This window comes from Filicampus tigris, chromosome 19 (genome assembly GCF_054856515.1).
Source record: "Filicampus tigris isolate MCC_2025a chromosome 19, RoL_Ftig_1.0, whole genome shotgun sequence".
In the NCBI taxonomy this organism is placed as follows: Eukaryota; Metazoa; Chordata; class Actinopteri; order Syngnathiformes; family Syngnathidae; genus Filicampus; species Filicampus tigris.
Genome location: NC_141235.1, coordinates 4,615,385 through 4,634,974, shown reverse-complemented (window position 1 = coordinate 4,634,974; position 19,590 = coordinate 4,615,385). Strand labels below are relative to the sequence as shown.

Below are 19,590 nucleotides of genomic sequence, written 5' to 3'. Positions count from 1 at the left end.
TTTTTTTTCCAACAGTAGTTCTTTTGATAACTTTACAGAATTGCATGACTGGCCGAATCAAATGCTCTCGTGGGCCACTTATGACCCACGATCCATAGGTTTCCCACCAATAATCTAAATGAATGAGTGTGGATGGCACATGCTAATTATATCCTTTTCAAGATTATTTTTCGCACGAAAATAGAAGAAAGCGGCACTTAAAGTTCATCAACATGAGATCCCACTATTAAAAAAAAATTAAGAAAAAGCCCAATCAGAGCTTACTATTGCACAGTATGTAGAAAATTACCTGATGAAAATGAATCAAATGCATATGTCCTCACTGCCATTATTCATGTTACTTCCTTTTGCCTTTGCATGCTCCGTGCAGCCGCCGATCACCACGTTTGCCCCAACTGGTCTTGACGGTGAAAATGTCTCGTTTGGAGAGAGACATGGCCACAGCAGCCCCGGAGGTATATTTATTTTTGATACTTGTATTCTTTTTATTTTATCTTTTATACACTTTTAAGTTTCATGTTTAGCATGCTGCTCCAACATCAGCACTCAGGACAGCTCCTGCAGTCTAACCCACAAATAAGATTACATACTTGCACAGTCTAATGCAGTCTTTCCCAATAAGTATGTGTGAAGAGCTCATCAGAAATAATCCAATTTCACCTAATTGGCCCGAAAATTATTTATTTGCAATTTACAGTATCTTTGTTCAAATAAGCCAGTAGACTGACAGGTGGAACAATTACAAATGTGCTTTCATTAAACATATGTATATAATTAAATTGTGTATCCACTTTTTGTGACATTTTTTATATGTGCTATTGTAAGATTTTTCCTATATAAAATAATAAATAATAATAAACTAATAATAAAGGAATTGGGAAACACTAGACCTGTATCAAATTAAAATATGTAATATGTATTTATATGTATTTGCAGTTTAAAAAAAAAAAATATATATATATATATATATATATATATATATATATATATATATAAAACATCTTTCTAGTGACTGGTGGCTGTATTCTGCCACCTTGTGCTGGTTGTGTAGTTAAAAAGAAGAAGAAAAAAAGACCAATTTATGACAATAACTTGAGCAGTCTAATGCACGGGTCAGCCTTAACAGCTGGTCGCCCACGGCAACCGCATGCAAATGATCAAACATCAGACAGAAAAGACCATTCATTTGCATTTAGCCGTTTTTTTTTTTTTTTTTTAAAGATCATATTCCTATATACAGTATTCCCCATAGGGTGTCGTAATTTATCGCCTAATCGGCCTTGAAGCATTTAACAATGAATGAACTGTCTAATAATTAACGCGTAAAACACACCTCTCTTTCATCTGTCTCACTAATGAACAATTACTGGAAGAAGGGTATGAGGGGATGATGACATTTCACAGCTGTTTTGCTGCCATCCAACTGGTGGCGCTTTCCCGTATGATTACCTCAGGGTTTGCCCAAGATTCCCGTGCCCCCATTGAAGCAAACGCTGGACACCTACCTGAAGTGCGTACGGCATCTGGTGAAGGACGAGCAGTTCCGGAAAACCAAGGCCATCGTGGAGAAGTTCGGAGCACCCGGCGGCATTGGCGAGGTTCTACAGAAGAAGCTCCTGGAGAGGAGGGACAAGACGGAAAATTGGGTATAAAATGAGGGGTGGGACAATGGATACCTCACTGTAGAGCATTGTTTTTTATTTCAAATGACAGTATTAAATGTTGAGATTACAGCAACTGGGTGTTCATTTATAAGGGTAGTAATAATAAAAGCAGGTTATATCTTTTGTTTTAGGATGCCGTGTCAATTTAATCAGCCAAGGGCCTTCAGAACCAGTCACACCGGCTAATGGAAATTAGACTGTATTAAACTGTTTCTTTAACCAAACAGATTTCAATTTTTTCCTCGCAAGCCACTAAGATGGCTCTCAATGACATCAGCATTTTTCCATCCTTTCTGATTGGGTGGTCAGAGCAAGCCAATATCGACTGGCAAATCACATTTGTAGCATTCTACACACATATACATGTAATACTTATCAGCCCTATGATGAGAATAATATATTTCATTTAACTTTTTGGGGTTAGGCTATTGGATAAATATTGATTGTGAACTGCTCCAGAAGATGTGCGTGGCACAGTTGTGTGCCTTTATATTGTGTTTTTATATCACATTGACGGTTTCTATAATTGCGAAGATAGTGGTGGTATCAAGAGGTGCATTAAGTTGTGTAACAGCAACAGTAAAATGGGCACACTTGGGAAAATTGTACATTATTAAACCTTCAGGGGTAAAATAGCTAAGTTGTCAGTGGTGTGTTATGCTTAAATGAGCTGTTTTTGTACCCTGGGCTTGATGCTTAACTTTTCAGTCCCGAAAACACATAAAGCAGTCAACAATTAATCTGAAAAAATAGTAAATGACAGAAATTGACTATAATTGTACGGTTAGTATTTAAGCATCTCTTTAAGAGTTGCATTTAACTTTGCTTTAGTCCTTAGCAGCAGTCGTCTGTATTGAATCTATCGATTTAGCAAATTAGCCGGTGGCCATTTTGCATCAATTAGTTGAACATGTTCCCTATTTATTACCTACAATGATAGATACATGTAATGAGGCTTAAAAAGGACAAGTAAATAAGATTTATTAGAGGCTCTATTTGCTGTTGCTGCCTCGATATCTCTTAAGAGACTCTGGGTGACAGGTCGCAACTCAGCCAGCTCAGTGATATCCATCACAACACCCACTCTGGCCGGGCAGCACCCACGCACTTTTCGCATCCAGCAGAAATGCCCCTTAATGGGGGTTTTACTCGACTGCACTGTAACTTCCACTTTGAACATAATACCTCAAGTAAAGAATCTTTTTTTTTTTTTTTTTTTTTTTTTTTTAAATCCTCCAGGTGTACAACTACTGGCTGGAGGACATGTACCTGAGCAACAGGCTGGCCCTGCCGGTCAACCACAGCCCCGCCATGGTGTTTCCCAAGCAGGCATTTAAAGATCATAAGGATGCTCTGAGGTAGGCGACACAGTTTTGCTTTCACATTTTGTTACCATATAATTACTTAGAAAACATCTAACAAGATTAACTCAAGATCAAAGTTATTGCAATACTACCGGCAATCCACAGAGATTGTTCATTTCTAGGGTAGAACAGACACAAATTTGAGCTTGAAACCTGCGGCCTGGCACACAGAATTATTTGTCTTTGGCTCATTTAATACTTTGAGGCAAAATCTGAGCTAGCACTCAGTTGGAGTTTGGAGATAAGGTCCATTTGACACTCAAAGGTCTAGGACATTCTGCACACAGGCTCCAAAAACTTATAGAATAAGTTCCCAAATGTGCAGAATAACATCGATACTGACACGAGTGCGGATTCAAACCAGAAGAAATGGAAAACATTTTGTCGACAAAATGTTCACCACTGTACAGAGCACCGTTAGGTTTTGACAGCTTTGATGCGCTAACTGACTATTTCCAGAGCACCACAAGCAGCTGGTATGATCTACTGCCCCAGACACTTATTTGATTGGGAGTGACACGGCTAAGCTCCCCACCGAGGCCGCTAGTCAGGCCTCATTTAGGGGTGTGGTGCTCAGCGGACTCCCCCTTTGCATTGATCTGTCTTCGGAACGTAATAACGCCAAAGACGAATGACTATCAGGATAATGGCTGACAAGGCTCAGTGTTTCCCCTCGTTGCCTACGTCGCCCACTCACATAAACACAGATGAGCACATGCGAGCTTTCCCTCTGTAGCCCGGTAATTTCCACTAACGTGATTACCACCGGTCCTTAAAGAGGCGGGAGTGCACCTCATCATGATTGCTGGCCAGAACCGTCAACTTTCTAATTCGGACTCCTTTCAGATACGCTGCACGTCTCACCACAGGTGTGTTGGAGTACAAGGCTCTCATTGATACGTAAGTCACCTAAAACCGCATCAACTCAAGCTGTGATGAAATTATGAAGTAAGCCTCGATATGAGTGCTTACTACTTTTTCTCTCTCAGGCAAGCGCTCCCCGTGGAGTTTGCCCGAGGCCAGCTGGCTGGGACCCCTCTGTGCATGGAACAGTACTCCCGCCTGTTTACCTCATACCGCTACCCGGGCCTGAAGACCGACACGCTCAAGGTCCGCATGAACGCAGCCTCCGCGGCATCGGAGCACATCATCGTGGCGTGCAAGAACCAGGTCAGGGCACTAACATTCATGGCTCCGGTATGTGTGAGACAAACTGTGTGACCATTGAATGCATCAATGTGCATGCACACATGAAATCCTATGTGGGAACACAGTGGAGAGACGGCTCTTTTACACAACGGATCAACCGCTACCCTGGGAGTTTGAATGATTGAGAATGAGCTTTCAAACTAACAGAACGTTGGCGCGTAATGGTTGGCTACAGAGCTAATTAATTAATTACACCCTCAACCTTGTTCCTCATGTTAAATACGAGCCATTAAGCACGTTTCGATTCCCACTGGTGAGTGGGCAGATGATTTAAGAGTGTGATCCTTTCCCAACAAATGCACCAAGTCAGCCAGTTTTCACTCACTTAAAATCACGAGTACTGTTGGGGTGCCCTGACTGTCCTGAATTTATCCTCAGAATAAGTGTTGGGATTTTAAATCAACCAAGTGAGGTACAGCAGAGTCAGAGTTTTCATCTGGCTATGCTTCTGACAACCATCAATCTGCAGCACACAAGGGCCCATCCCTTTGGAGATATCGCCAGTAAAGTGAATTACAACTGATTAAATCTGCCACTTTGTCTGAGAGCTTCCTTGAGTCACATCATTACCTGATTACAGCACAGGAGACAGATTTCTGGTAATTTACACTTACAGCAAACAACATATCTTCATTGTGTGTCCTTTAAGTATTAGGCAACAAACTGGGATTGCTAAAACCCTTTGCCATTCCACCTGGCAGTTTTACCTGAACGAAAGGTGCACCAAAGTAAATTTGATGCTGTACTTGAACCATTATGGAAGTTTGAATACATAAAAGAAGGCCGACCCACAGACGACCCACTGCCTTCTATGTTTTCAAACTTCCATAATTCAGTGCTAGTAGCACTTAAAAGGATTCTGACAGTTGAGGAGAAAAATTCAAAAGAGACCAAAACTATGCCGATACTCCAAATGGTACAGCGTCAAATTTAGTTTGGTGCACCTTTCGTTCAGGTAAAACTGCCAGGTGGAATGGCAAAGGGCTACGAAATGCTTGATGTCTGGTGTCTATTTTTCCCCATTACAGTTTTTCGCATTGGATGTTGTCAACAACAGCAAGCCGCTCAGTGAGACAGAGATTTTATCCCAACTGGAGAAAATTATGTCGATGGCAGGAAACGCTGAAGAGAGGTTTCCTCCTTTTGGTATCCTGACATCTGATGGCCGAACAGAATGGGCACAAGCCCGAGACATTCTCGCAAAAGGTGCAAATACGTAACATTTTTTACGATAATTCAAACAAGCGCTAACCAATATGTCTCTCTTCCAGATCAAACCAACATGGACTCTCTGGCTCTGATAGAAACCTGCCTGTGTGTGTTATGCCTGGATGAGACCAGTGGGACAAAAGCGACAGATACCAACAGGGCTCTGCTGATGCTCCATGGTGGCGGCTGGGAAAAGAATGGCGCTAATCGCTGGTATGACAAGTCAATGCAGGTAAGGGAAATGACACATTCAGTGTCTGCAAATATAGTTTGAAAGATCAGTTAAAGGCTCTCCGTTTTAGTTTGTTGTAGGAAGGGACGGAATATGCGGAGTGGTGTGCGAGCATTCTGCGTTTGAGGGTGTTGTTCTAGTGCAATGTTCAGAGTATCTGACTAAACACATGTAAGTTGCTGCAGAAAAAGACGACATCGAATCTTGAATGGAAAAAAAGGTTTTGTTCTTCTGAACAGAGCCAGGACCACATTCGAGGCTGTGAAGCCGGCCAGTAGTCGAAAGCTTCCGGCCCCAAGAAGACTACTATGGAAATGTAACGCCCAAATCCAGGGTCTCTTTGAGGCATCCGGAGAGCGAATCCAGAGGTAAACCTTCAAGGAAGCTTCTTTCAGAGGGGCTAGGTTTTATACGGTATATCTTGTGGTTTTCCACCAGGCTGGTGAACAATCTGGACATGGACGTTTTCACATTCAAAGGTTATGGAAAAGAGTTTATCAAGAAGCAAAAAATGAGTCCGGACGCATTTGTACAAGTGGCCCTACAGCTTGCATTTTTCAAGTAAAGTATTCACTTCTGAATTATCGACCACTGTTACGACGATGTGATGACTCCAATCATCTTGTGCACAGGTGCAGCGGAAAGCTGGTTTCCACGTATGAGAGTGCCTCCATCAGGAGGTTCCGGGGTGGACGGGTGGATAACATTCGTTCTGCCACTGTTGAAGCTTTGGAGTTTGTCAAGTCCATGACAGATGAGAGGACCACTTACACAGTGAGACCTTTTTTCTCCCAGTTTACTTCCAGATGTTTGTTCATCAAGCCCTCTCTTCACAGGGGCAACACAGCCAACACACCAAACAGATGATCCCTCCAGACAGCCATTAAAACAATGACATGATAAACTACCTGTGACTGGTCTTTTTTTAATTTTCTTGCAGGAAACTGAAAAAATGAAAAGACTGAGGGATGCAATAAATGCCCAGACAAATTATACAATTGCAGTAAGTGAGACAATGCTTCAGCTAACAATTACTAGTTTCAAATCTGTCAATAAATCACAGGCTGTGTTCAGAATTCAGAGAGTAGGCATTGAGTGATTGATTCCGAACACAGCCTTCATGGAATGACGCTATGAAAAATAATTGGTTTCTAAAGACTATCCCTTGATTTGAAACTTCAAAATGTGTTGTTAAGGCTATTACAGGAATGGCAATAGACAATCATCTTCTGGGACTGCTGAAGAGCGCGAAGGAACTCAACATGGAGCGTCCAGAGATCTTTTGCGATGAGACATATCTGGCTAGTAACCAATTCATCCTCTCCACCAGTCAGGTACAGTTATCTCTTCAGATCCAAGAAATGAGGTGGAGTATTGAAGATCCAGTACATATGAAAGGAAGTTCTTCAATTGTACATCTCGTCTCCTGTGGTCTTCAGGTCCCAACCACGGTGGAAATGTTCTGTTGTTATGGTCCAGTGGTGCCCAATGGCTACGGTGCCTGCTACAACCCACAGCCAGACCACATCGTCTTCTGCGTGTCCAGTTTTTGGGAGAGCACACAGACGAGCTCGGCTGTTTTTGTCAAAGCACTGAACGAGGGCCTGCTGGAAATCAGGGACCTGTGTGATGCTTACAGCACCGGTGCTGCGATCAAGATGGCAGAAGGTCGCCAGGGTGCTAGCAAGCCACACAGATCAGGGACATAGCTATGCTCCCACTCAACTGATCTTAAAAAAAAAAATACATTGATTTTAGCCTATTGTCTGGGTGGGTCTTAGTTGTCTGTGCAATATAGTTTATTTCACCTCAAAAAGCAAGGCCTGAACTTCATGTGACAGTAAGTGATTCTTAGTTTTTTGACTGCTTGACTTGGCAGATAAACTAGTTGGCAGCCTTCAGGAAACCGAAGCCATGTTGTCTTCTGTCAGATTGACTGACTTGAGTTATTCTGATGTATTGTACAGATCCAGTTTTAGGATAGTCGTGGTTCATATACAGCAGTGGTGGCCATCTCTGCCTTTTCAGGCACCAAATGCACGGCCCATTACTGATATATTGTAGAGCAGGAAACATGCCAAACTATTTCATTTCGTGTGTGCCATTCTGTTGAAAGCACTGTGTTAATCTATTTTGTTCTATTTTAAACGTGACAAAGTTCAGTTCTGTGTAAATGTGATGTTGCCAAAGTTGCCAAAGATGCTGTGTGCAGATGAAGCCACACATGCTTTCCTATAAATGTAGCTGAAAGAATATAAATGACTCTCAGTGTGGGTTCTTGAGCTGTATATGTAGGAGTGTTCTTGATTATAGCAATAATATTTTAATGCAAGAAATATTGTGTGTGGTGAATGAGGCAAACCACTGTGTTCATGTGTACAGGAAATTATTTTTGTAGAGGTAGTTGTTGTAAAGTGGGGTTAACGTGCAATAACAAAAGTGCAGTGAGGGTATATGTGCAACTTATTCAGTAAGCAATTACATGCACTTTTTGGAGAGTTGTACTTATTAGAGTGATATTTACAATTGTGAAAGGTAGTTCTGATGGGAGTTTAATGTAATGTGATTTAATTGTTAAATTGTTTGACTGTCACGATACATGTAGCAGTGTTGTCATCCTGTCTTGTCATACACGTGTACACATACAATTTGTTTCTGTGCGTACATAGTAGAATTTTTTTCTATTCATATATCAATCAATGATCCAATCAAGAAAATAGGACAAAAATAAAAGCATGTTTATTGCTGTAGAGGACCTGTAGTTTTACATGTCACAAGCGTATAATGTGCTATGAAATATATTATTCTAAAAGTATGCAGGAAAAAAATATGCCTTAAGAGATGCAAAACCTATTTTACAATATCTTCCGGATGTACTAAGTAAACGTGTCTATTGGAGTTTTACATGTGCTGTTTTCTTCTGAGTGATGAAAACTAAAGAATGTACTGTTTGTGTTGGTATATAATGGATTGTGTATAGAGGGAATAATAATCCATAAATATTATATTGCGTCAGTGATGAATGTGCAGTGACAGACCAGGAGTTAAGAGTATTTTCTTAAATATGTAATTAAAATGTGATATAACACATGCATATTTTAGTCAGAGAAAGAAAAAGAAAAATATCTGTAAGGAAGGGGTTTTTTTTTTGTCATGAATTTGATTTGTGTGTGCTTGTCTTCCGTGTGCACTGTTCTATACCTGGAATTTCCCTATTGTGCGACAAATAAAGGCCTATTATATTCTAAAGTATACAGTACTATTTTTTATATTCTTTTTATACACTATTATAACTTACACTTAACAGTGCCAACACCAAATGCTGCAAGGTTAAAGTCCACGTTTCACAAAATTAAAACATGGCAGAAAATCAGATTGTAAATAAAAATCCAAGTGATGATCATTATCGGAAATCTAACTGGAATAGTATGCACTGCATTGTCAGCTTGCAGCACGGACACTTGGGAGAAGCCCAAATTTAATCGCCTAATGGTTAGACTTCAAAATTATTTAATGCCTCGCACTGCTTCCATGAAGAGGTCCAACTGACTTTGGAACCGTATACAGTACATCATTCATATCCATAATCACATCCTATTAATTAAACAACTCAGCATGTTAATTGTTAATATCATAGCTCATGTTGTGTTTTATCACCGCATCATCGCTCAACCAATAAAACAAACACAAAAAACAGGCTGGTTGAAACTGGATTTGCATACAAGTGCAAACACAATTAATTACTGCACTGCTACCATCCACCAAACTGATTTGCATGCTCATATGAGAGACTTCACACAACGTACAGTCCATTGCTTAGAAGATGGATTTGGACGGCAATCCATTTCGCAAGAGGACAAATGACTCAATCATACACTGAGTGAGCATTCAACCATCTATTTCCCAGTGCCTTCTTTGTAAGGGGCAATAACAGTGTCCTTGGCTTCATTGGGGAGGCAAAAGAAAGCCTTCTGTGTGCAAGTGTTCTTGTCTGTTCTTGCGTTAAATCTCGAAAAGAAGGCATCAAGAATGATACTTGGCTTGAATGACTTCAGCAGTCAATATTTGGTTCAGGTCTACTTCCAGTTTTAGCCAGGGACAAATCATCCATTGAACTTTGGGGCTTGGGAGTCTTGGGAGTCTTGGGACTTGGGAATCATGAACGTCATGATTGAAGAGACCTGAGGGGTAAACATATTGTTCCTATCACCTCACCGTTCAAATGCTGGCTGTGCACCTTCGAGTTTATCGACAGTGCATCAACGCAGGTCATCTAGAGCCAATGCTAACGGTGACAACAGGGGAGTGGCAGTCGACATCGGGATCAATGGCGGATGCCCACCTGGAGACCAATGCCAATAAAGGCAGGTGGAGCCTTACACGCTGACCACTATTGACTCAAAAGGCACCCTCTAGACTTGTTTGCATCCCCAAAAAAGACTGTGCTTAAACGCCATAAGGAGGTTGCACGAAACTAGCTTTACATACAAAGAGAAGACTAACGTACCGACTGCTTGAACCAATACAATCCTATTGAATCAAGTTTATCAAGGCACAGTGTTAGAAAGTCTGTTCACAGCTGCAGGGCATTAGTTCTTGAAAAATTATAGTAACTCCAAAGACACAGCTCAAAACACACAAGAATGGCTAAGAATAACACAATCATTTCACGGACTAATTTGGGTTTGTCTTTCTATCACGAAGGGTGCAAGAAATTTTGTCACTTGTTTATAAAAGAGAGGAATAGACTCACTTTTGACAAGAAGAATCTTCGCAAGTGATCTAAACACTATGGATTGTAAAGAGGTAATTAAAGGAATGAAGACAAGAGAAAGCCTATAAGTTAAACAAAGACAATTCCCAAAAACATGAATTAAATCGAGAACCAGCTAATTGAGAGGCCACTGAGCAATGATACGGCTCCCTTTGAAAACCTGACATTTTGCTTCCAAAAATGTCCTTTTGCTCTTGTTTCTCCAATCTTGACATTTAGGAGGGAATTCAAAGAAAGCGCCGCTGCCATTGTTGCAATCATTCAATTAGGGCCGAATCTATATTATTAGGATGTCTGTTTTCACTCACAAAAGAATTCTGATAATAGCCACCCTGGCATTTATAGGGCGGGGGAGTACTCCGAGGGAAGAAGATACATTTACAAACCATCTTGAAGCCTAATTGGGCAAGAAGTGAAGCCCCATTAAATGATATGTGACGATGTAGTGAAAGAACAGCATTTCATGAGAAAAAGCTGAGATTTTACTCCCTTGTGGTGTAATGAAAAACATACAATTCAGCATCATATTCCTTGAAATATCAGCTTGCATTATGATTGCAGACATTTTCCATATCTGCAAATAAAACTATTAAAATGACTCAATCGCAATATGTTGAGAACACCTGCAATGGAAGACAACTTCAAACTCTTCAGCTGGCTGTCAGCATTTGCAGCTGTTCTGATTTGTTCTAATGAGCCTCCCGATGACAATATGACACCCATTCATCTCAAAGTAGACTTTTCCCACCGACTCACTCCCTGAAAGTGTGGTACTTTTTTGCCTCTAAACAACAATCCATCGCTGATGTAAGATGAGCCTCGCTACTGTAAATGTAGCAACTAGTTGGCACCCCAATGATTCATTCTGTGATTGGGGGATCGATAGCCAATTTTAAGATGACCCGGTGGAAGAGAATCCAGATTGCGGAGGCCATATTTCGCTGCGCGGCGTAAATCTCGGCCGGTGGATGCGACGTTCCGGCCTGCCACAGCCGCCGCTCTTGGGAATGATTAATGCCCCCTTGATCCTGCGACACGTCATGCCTTGCCCCGGCTCTCATCAAATAGACCTGGGCTAATTTAACAGGCCCCGGGGAAAGAGGTTACTGAGGGAAAAGTGAGGCTAGGGAAGGGAACGGGCCATGGTATTGAGTTAATGGGGAAAAAAAGACAACTATCATCATAATCACTTTTATTGACGGATTGCGCATCACGTCAATCAGTTGTGAGAGGTCAGTCGCAAGTAAAAATTAGTTGTGGGAGGTCAAACGCAAGTGCAGATCTGACAAGGTAAACGGTTGTGCCAGGCACTCATCTCTGACATTAGAGTCAATCATCCACAAAAGCACCACAGAGAGGCAGTAGCATAAACGTTCTCTTTGCATCAGCGTAACAACCGTTAACCCAACCGCCTGCCTCCCAGTTAGCATTGGAGACGGAATCCGACATGAGTGGATGCGAGGCGACAGTGAGGAGAAAAAGTTAGATGCAATGAATTCATTAGGAGCGGCGCGCTCTCTCCACAGAACCCATCTCGGATAACGGCGAGAAATTCATGCTCTGGCCATGGCTTGTGAAGGGACGTCTTATCAGGGTTGACAAGTGAAAAGCGCCACCAGACAGCTAATAGCGACGTTTGTCACGAGGTAAATAAAAAGGCATGAGTTAGCATGCAATCATATTAGTTGGTCCGAGCCGCTTTTCCAGATGCGACATGGCGTGAGTATCGGCGTTGGGAACGGGGGTTGACTGAGGGGAACTAAAGAGGTGTGCTTCAGCAAACACTCGCTCCCGAGAGGCCATTTGTCCTCATATCGGCGTCCCTGTGGAGTGGTGTTTTCAGGACGAGAGGTGACAAAACAGAGGGCCCCCTCGAGCCCACAGCTGCCAGTGACTACGCACTCTGGGAAGTCTGGGAAGTCTGGAAACCCAGGCGCATTCCGCGGAGCAATGTTTGTTTCCTGACTGTGCCAATTAGATTAAGAATCTGCTGGTCCAGCAGATGGAAGAGCAGAGGTGTGCTCTGTCACTTGTCTGGCAAAGCAAACCTTTTAGTGTTACACTGTCGGAAAACACACACATACTTTGTCTCATGTTTTCTGTCCCTGGCAGCAAAGCACCATATAGTAATCACAGGGACTTAAGGATCACCGTTTGGACTTGAATATTCAGAAATAAAATGACAAAGTTGTAAAAGACAAAATAAGGCCCACTGCATATCACATGACGCGGCCAAACCCAACTGGAATGTTCAATCGTGAAAAAAATTACAGTTGGTAACTCACACTCGTACTCTTGAGTGATTGAGCCCTGCACATCTATCGAAATGCTGTTAGGAGAAATGCGAGCGAACTTGTGTCGGTTTTGAGGCTCCACATACAGTATTTTGTACCATATTACTTTTATTGAACCACAAAAACATGGCACTACTGTCAAGGAAGAAGCGGGTTGCTGCAAAGAGAGAAAGTGGATATTTTGCTTCGCCACAATTCACAGCGGCCGTCTGGGTCTCGATTAAGCTTAAAACTCCAAAACCAATTTTTGTTTTTTGTATGTAGAAAATGTCATGTACATTTTTGATTGGCTGTTATATCTGCAATTTCCAGCGATTCCAATTTTGAATCTTCGCAACACCATTAGCTGACCGTTAGCAACTCATGAAAAGTAGTTGCCGAACGCCGCGCACTGTGCAACAGTTCAGTCGGATTCAGTCAAGTCATTGTTCCCAGTTGATCTCGGTTAACTTGTGAAAGAAAGAAAACGTGAAGATCATTTCAGAATTTTAGCTAAAAGCTCTCCCGTTGAGGTAGTATAAGGGAAAATTAAATGTTGTCCCAGCTCATCGTGTGGACTTCAATAAATTTAGCCCTACCACTTAGTAATATAACGAGACATATAATGAGACGGATTAAGAAAGTAATGAACCACGCAGCCGAAGTCAATTCCTTCACAGGTTTGGCCCAGGTGCGGTCTGCCCATTCTTGAGCTCATTTATGTTTATTTACTTCCAGGGGGCCGTGAAGGTAGATGAAGCGGCAGCGGCGAGAAGCGAGCCGTGCCCAAAGTAATGGTTCCCATCTTTAATGAGCGGCTGGGGAGCGCAATATCTGGTGACGGAGAGGATCCCTCAGCTGAGACTCTCGTCACAGAAGAGCGGCGGATCCTAAATCTTACCATTATGGCTACAGGCGGCGTGACAATATCTCACTCGGGAGACGCAACTTCAGCTTTTTTACGAGCGCTTGGGTAATTGAACAGCTGGAGTGTCTAATCCACTTATCCGTAAAGAAAGCGTATCCTAATGAAATGATGGGTGGATCCTCTTTAACCCCTCCCGCTTGGCTTTCTCTCTTAGTTTGTCATGAAGATCTGTGTGTGGACCGGCGGCACTTGGCTCGGGAAAGATGGTGTTTTCAAGGAAACATGTGTCCCAGTGTAAATAAGCCTGTCTGATTAGACTCGGGTTCATATATAACCACAGACAGGTTTTATGGTCCCTCAAAGTCCACTTTTCAGAAAAACTGGCTTGCCCGACAGCTCTAGTGTCCACACAGAGAAAGACAAAACAACATATCGCAAAGTGACAAATATCCTACTCTGCCGCAAAATAGACTGAACATTGTTTGGTTGAGGCGACAGATCCTTCAGTGAGTTTTCTCGAAAAGGCTTGTGTCAAGGCCTCTTTAGTTTAACTTTTCACAAATCCAACTGCGTACCAGGAATGGACAACTCTTTATTTGGATTAAAAATGGTAACTTTTAAAGTACCTTTGTCCCATAAAGTGTGAAATTAAACAACAAATTAACTCGTTTGTTAGGTGAATATTTCTCCAAATGTTACTGTAAGAAAGTTGTTCTGAATTTTGCTGGATTGTGACATCACAATTTGTCTAATTCACATCGCACTGCACGTGCACCAAGTTCCTCCACCTATGACTTGGCAGCTACGCAATGCGAAGATCCGGAATTTTGGAGCAATGGCCTGAAAGCACAATCTAGCATGATCTTAAAGCAAGTCCAATGACAGATATCATCATTATGAGCTTCTAACAACGGGCACATAGCTGCATGAACTACATGCATATTACGCTACTCGGCTTGGTGATGAAGCGCTGCTGATCCACCAGTCTCTACTCCAACTCAGGGCTTCTTGAGAACGATTGGTCACTAGACTTGTCGCAAAGCCCTAGTCATCATGGTAACAAAGCTCATGGAGATGATGATCTCCAACTAACAATCCATAAAATCCCCGCCGGCGTATTTTTCTTCCCAGGATGTCCACCAGCGGCATCAATGCAGATTTTAAAGCACGTTTTCTCGGTGCAACAATCAAATGGTTCCTTTAGCTGTGAAACCTGTCAAGAGGCGCATGGCAAGGCCCGAGAGCCACTCATTTATTTGTGCCCTTTGCCTTTATGGGCTCCAAATACATCCCGTCTAACATGTTAGGAAGTGTGGGGGGGTAGGGGTTGTGTGGTGGGCTGTTACATTGTGTGCTGTCACCCTAACCGTGACAGCTTCATAACAACCCCGATGCAAGGTGGAGCCTGCAGGTCCACCCTGCCAGAGATTTTCCCAGAGCAAAAAAAGCACTCATGACACAGTTAGACAGCTCTCCGCTATACGGAGACTTGAATACTGACTGGTCTTTTCCTGGCCCTGCATTTTGATAATCTTATTAAACTACTAAGCAAAGAAAAGTATTATCAAGACATTCTTATGAATTCCCGTGTAGAATAATCTGTGCGCATGCCAGGTACAATAACTGCATCAAAATCCCAAAGGTTGAACGTGTGAAAAAACGTCTTAAATTTAGCACAAAAAAAAAATCAATCTGTGCAAAACTTCCACAAAACTCACGAGACCCAAGAATATCTCACATATCTCAGTTGAGCCAGAATCAAATGAACGATTTGCTTTTTCTTATGTCCGTAGGGTGGAAATATCCAATGCCAGCATTAGCAGCCAGCGCTAGCAGCTAACTAGATTGCCGGGTTACAATGTGCTTTCCAGCTTGCCTCTATGCCTGCTGCTTTGGGAATCGCTACTTCAATTGATTATTTGTATTGATTCCTATGGATTTGAAATTGATATAACATTGGAGATTGAGCAGAATACGGGAACAAGTTGTATCAAAAGCTGCCGAATATAATTCAATGATGAGATTTTTACCTTAGCTAACGAATGTTGCCATGTGTTGGAGCTAATCACGTTCTGATCGGCGCCAAAAGGCTGTAAAATGTGGCCTTTGAAATGAGTCAGAAACATCTGCCTCTTAGCTTCTCCCAGACATCTGCTTGAACACCGTGTGTCAAACGTAATGCCACCATCAATGTTTACATTCATGGCTACTATCACTACTACTGCTAAAATATTTAAAAGCTGTGTCTCTTTGACACACAGCTAGAAGACAACTTTGAACTGATTGCCAAGGAGCAGCATATATTTTTCTCTTTTTGAAATCGCGACGGTTCTTGCGCGGACACCGAACAGATGGTGTTATCTGCAGCAACTCCGTGTGTGGAAGGAGCAACACGTGTGCAATTAGACGCCCTAGGAGATGCCTTCAGTTCAAAAACAGGAAGAGTAAACCAATCCGCTGTGTGCTGCAAACATCAATAGTTAATTTCTGGTGATTTGGGAAAAGTAGACATGCTGGATGCTAATATGGGGTATAAGGAAATAAGCACGAACGCTAATAATGCGGTCAGCAGTGGTGGTATTGTTTTTAAATGAAGTGGTAATACAGAAATATGCTGATGGTGACAAAAATACAAATAAAAGAATAGGAAATGTTTGCAATCTTGTTAGTTTACAGCAAGTATCGGGCTCCACCTCACTGCTGGCCTGGCTCCATCTTTTACTCAGGGCGAGTCAGTATCAATCACATGAAGCTACAATGATAGATATGCAATCAAGGAATGCCGGGAACAAAAATAACTTCCCTCACTCAATCCTTGACCTTAAGGAGACAGCAGTCAGTTTGGTTAAAAGCTACGGCTATCACATAAAAATGGATTTTCCCCTTCGGATCAATTGCCCTGGAAACGCTGAACTAAAATGGCCATAGCTGTCACTGATAAATAATGGCCAGTGTGGAGGATTTATACCAAGTACCCCTTGCACTACAAAAAGATGATACTGAAGAGTGTTTTCGACTGCAGGCCATTCATGCTACACACACAAAAAACAATGCAAGCAAGTTTTTGTGGCTGGGAAAGGAAGCGCCTTCGGACGAGGAAGCATCTCAGCATGCATAAAGCCTCGGGAGGAGACGCAATTACCATCAAACGTTCGTGGCACTGCCTCTGCTGCGCTCACAGGAAGTGGACGAGCATTTAGGGTTCAGACACGCTCGCAGCTACAAGCGGCGTGACCCGGGAGGGAGCACTCCATTTCTTAACAGCACCATGACAATGCAAAATGTCCCGGAAGATGAATACTCATGTTTTCCATAGATTTTTTTGGAAAGGTTATTTGGAGCGTGATGGCCATTAAACTGAATTCTGCTTCTGCAGGTGACAGTGTACAGCGGCGACGAAACAGAGGGCACCTGCACTAATTAAAATCACCCCAAATTTGAATACGGTGTACCGCATTATCAGTGGAGATAATGGCATGTGCATTATTTGTGATACAGGTGGGTGTCACAAAACACGAGGACTTTGGACACATTAGTTATAACTCAACCAACAGCGTAAAATGCAAAGTGATTCCTATGAACAAATGCTAATTTGCTGTAAGGCTGCAGATTTTTACAGAACCATCTTTTTTTTTTCAAAGACAATAATTCTGTCGAGGAACCCGCTGAATAATTTCTTAATCAGTAGGCTCATGACTGGAAATCCTAAAAGACCAAAACACATGTAAACCACAGCTTGGAGGAGTTCATCAAACATATCAATATTCATCTGATAATGCCTTTAATCTGCGGCCAGGAGGTTCTTGGCTACGGGGGGGGTTTACGCTAATGATTTTTCTTTTTCTTTTTTTAAATAAGGGGGGTAAATAAGTGTAATTCATTCAAAGTAGGCCTTCATATTCATAAAGCTGCATTATCAGAGGTGACCTTCTTGGATGGTGTAGCAAAAAGCTTCAAAAAGAATGTATTGATGAATGCTTAATGCATGTTATTCTCGTCTGAGGTTCATTAATAAGCAATAAGACATACTGTACACTCAACCGAATAACGTTTGAAAGCAGTATTCAAACTATAAGGTTTATAGGATCGTGCTACATTGGTTTAGATTTGGTCAAACGGGATTAAAAGCTGGTGTACTTGGAAGAGTCCAGGTGGCAAGCAAAGGTCAATGACACACCAGACTCCCGATCGGCAGATCAATGCGCAGGTATACCACCATTGGCTAGTTTTGAACTCACCAGGCTACAAAGAGACAGATGCATCCCTCGGATCCCACGCCCCCCCACCTAGAGCCCATGCCAGTAAACAGCCCATTGAGCTCATTTACTCCCTTTGGGCTCCCCTCTGGTGTCCTTTTGGCAAACGCTGCCGACATCGTTGATAACCTTTGGCAAATATTATTTAAGCATTGCTCATCTGTAAATTGACATAATTAGGCATTAACAAGACACATCGCATGGAGAGGCGAAGTGGATACTGCTGGTAATGTGCCAAATCATCATATTTGTGGTGGATGTCACTCGTGCATGTCAAAGGTGAATATTAATTACGACACATTAATTAATGTGACAAAGTTGATAATAGTTGTCATAGTGGTATGGAACATTTTTGTCATTGTATGGTGGCAGTGGCTCATATCACTTCTCAGCAATCAGCGGTTTGTGAACAATTGTTCAAAAAAAGAGACTTCAAACTGATTAACTCATTCACTGGCAGACATTTTCAGACCCTCTTTTACCCTAACGTTTGAAAAAATGTGGAAATAATACAAATAAATTCCTGGGATTGAATGGCTGGACTGTGAAAAGACAAGTAAATTCATCAATGGCAGTGAATGAGTTAACACCGCTCTGTTTACTGTCAAACTAAACATAAAACAAAGAGAATTACACTTTGGGTATTCAAAATAACTAAATAGAGTAGTAGCCTTTAAGTCCTTTAATTTAATGTTAATGTTAATACATAATTAGAAACACCATAAACAGGCTAATAATTAGCCTCGATATGGCTATGTTATAACCCTTCAAGCAATGGATATTTGTAACATGAGCAGTGGAGTAACACATGTAGACTGCGAAGACCCACTAACATTACTGTTGAGGAGTTGTGACTGCTGAACAATAGCATAATGTCCATTGAGTTGAAGCAAAAAAACGTGAAACGAACAGTTTAATTCTTTACATTCTATTTAATTGTCATTACTGTATCCTTTTATTAAGTGTGTTGTATTGCGTGCTAACTTTTGTCATTAAAATACACAGGACAAAAACTGTTTATTGGGAAGTCTTGAACGGATTTATGGAATTCCTATTAATTTCAAAGTTCACTAAAACTAACCTGAATGGTCGACAGTTGCAAGTTGATTCTCATGTATGATCATCTGATCCTGGCGCTTGGAATGTTGCGACCTTCGCGTGGGCTTGGTTTCTTCGGCGCTGCTCCTCGGCTCACAAACGCATACCCGAGTCACGCTCACCACTATCATTCTGTCAACTTGTAACACTTTAAATCTGCACTAACCTCAATGGGTGCTTTCCCTTCTCTGAATGATTCTCCGTCAGCCATCTGATACCTGTCTCCATCCACGACACAACCTGCTGTCAACCTTTCATAAATTCTGCAAAATATCTTAAGTGTCAAGTCTACTTGCCTCAATGAAGCCGTGTTACTCCCACTGCCCGGCACTTACCTTTGACTGGCTCCATGATCCGCTCGTTTCTTAACGAGGTGCCATGTACAGTTTATAAAAGGGGGGGATGACCTTATTAAAGGATAAATGGCGAGGAAGCACACTTGCCTGCTCACAGCGACAGGACAGGACGAGCTGTCATTTATTAATCAAATGGAAGAAATGTCTCAACTTAAAATACAAGCAGTACAGTACTGTAATTACTCAGTTTGAGTTATTCCTTGAGAATCAATCAAGGACTTGTATACAATATGAATGCATGAGCATATTTCTCTGATTCTCAAGTGCTTACGCCCCCCCCCCCCCCC

The 19,590-nt window shown here is 41.9% G+C and overlaps 1 protein-coding gene and 1 long non-coding RNA gene across 2 annotated transcripts in view; one reads left to right on the top strand and one right to left on the bottom strand.

Moving 5' to 3' along the window:
• Nucleotides 1–8,921, top strand: part of chatb (choline O-acetyltransferase b) — a 9,245-nt gene extending 324 nt beyond the window's left edge. The window contains exons 2-15 of the mRNA XM_086016730.1: nucleotides 371–455; nucleotides 1,455–1,646; nucleotides 2,904–3,022; nucleotides 3,875–3,928; nucleotides 4,018–4,198; nucleotides 5,266–5,443; nucleotides 5,509–5,678; nucleotides 5,749–5,849; nucleotides 5,918–6,046; nucleotides 6,117–6,239; nucleotides 6,311–6,452; nucleotides 6,619–6,681; nucleotides 6,875–7,012; nucleotides 7,118–8,921. Coding sequence (XP_085872856.1) covers nucleotides 414–455; nucleotides 1,455–1,646; nucleotides 2,904–3,022; nucleotides 3,875–3,928; nucleotides 4,018–4,198; nucleotides 5,266–5,443; nucleotides 5,509–5,678; nucleotides 5,749–5,849; nucleotides 5,918–6,046; nucleotides 6,117–6,239; nucleotides 6,311–6,452; nucleotides 6,619–6,681; nucleotides 6,875–7,012; nucleotides 7,118–7,387 — 1,902 coding nt within the window. The 5' untranslated portion in view covers nucleotides 371–413 and the 3' untranslated portion in view covers nucleotides 7,388–8,921. The remainder of the gene's footprint in view (nucleotides 1–370; nucleotides 456–1,454; nucleotides 1,647–2,903; nucleotides 3,023–3,874; nucleotides 3,929–4,017; nucleotides 4,199–5,265; nucleotides 5,444–5,508; nucleotides 5,679–5,748; nucleotides 5,850–5,917; nucleotides 6,047–6,116; nucleotides 6,240–6,310; nucleotides 6,453–6,618; nucleotides 6,682–6,874; nucleotides 7,013–7,117) is intronic.
• LOC147129014 (uncharacterized) overlaps nucleotides 1–19,566 on the bottom strand; it is a 27,235-nt gene extending 7,669 nt beyond the window's left edge. The window contains exons 1-2 of the long non-coding RNA XR_015082585.1: nucleotides 18,931–19,566; nucleotides 1,506–1,616 (exon numbers count right to left, since the gene is read on the bottom strand). This is a non-coding gene — a long non-coding RNA (uncharacterized LOC147129014). The remainder of the gene's footprint in view (nucleotides 1–1,505; nucleotides 1,617–18,930) is intronic.
• Between the last annotated feature and the right edge of the window lie 24 nt (nucleotides 19,567–19,590).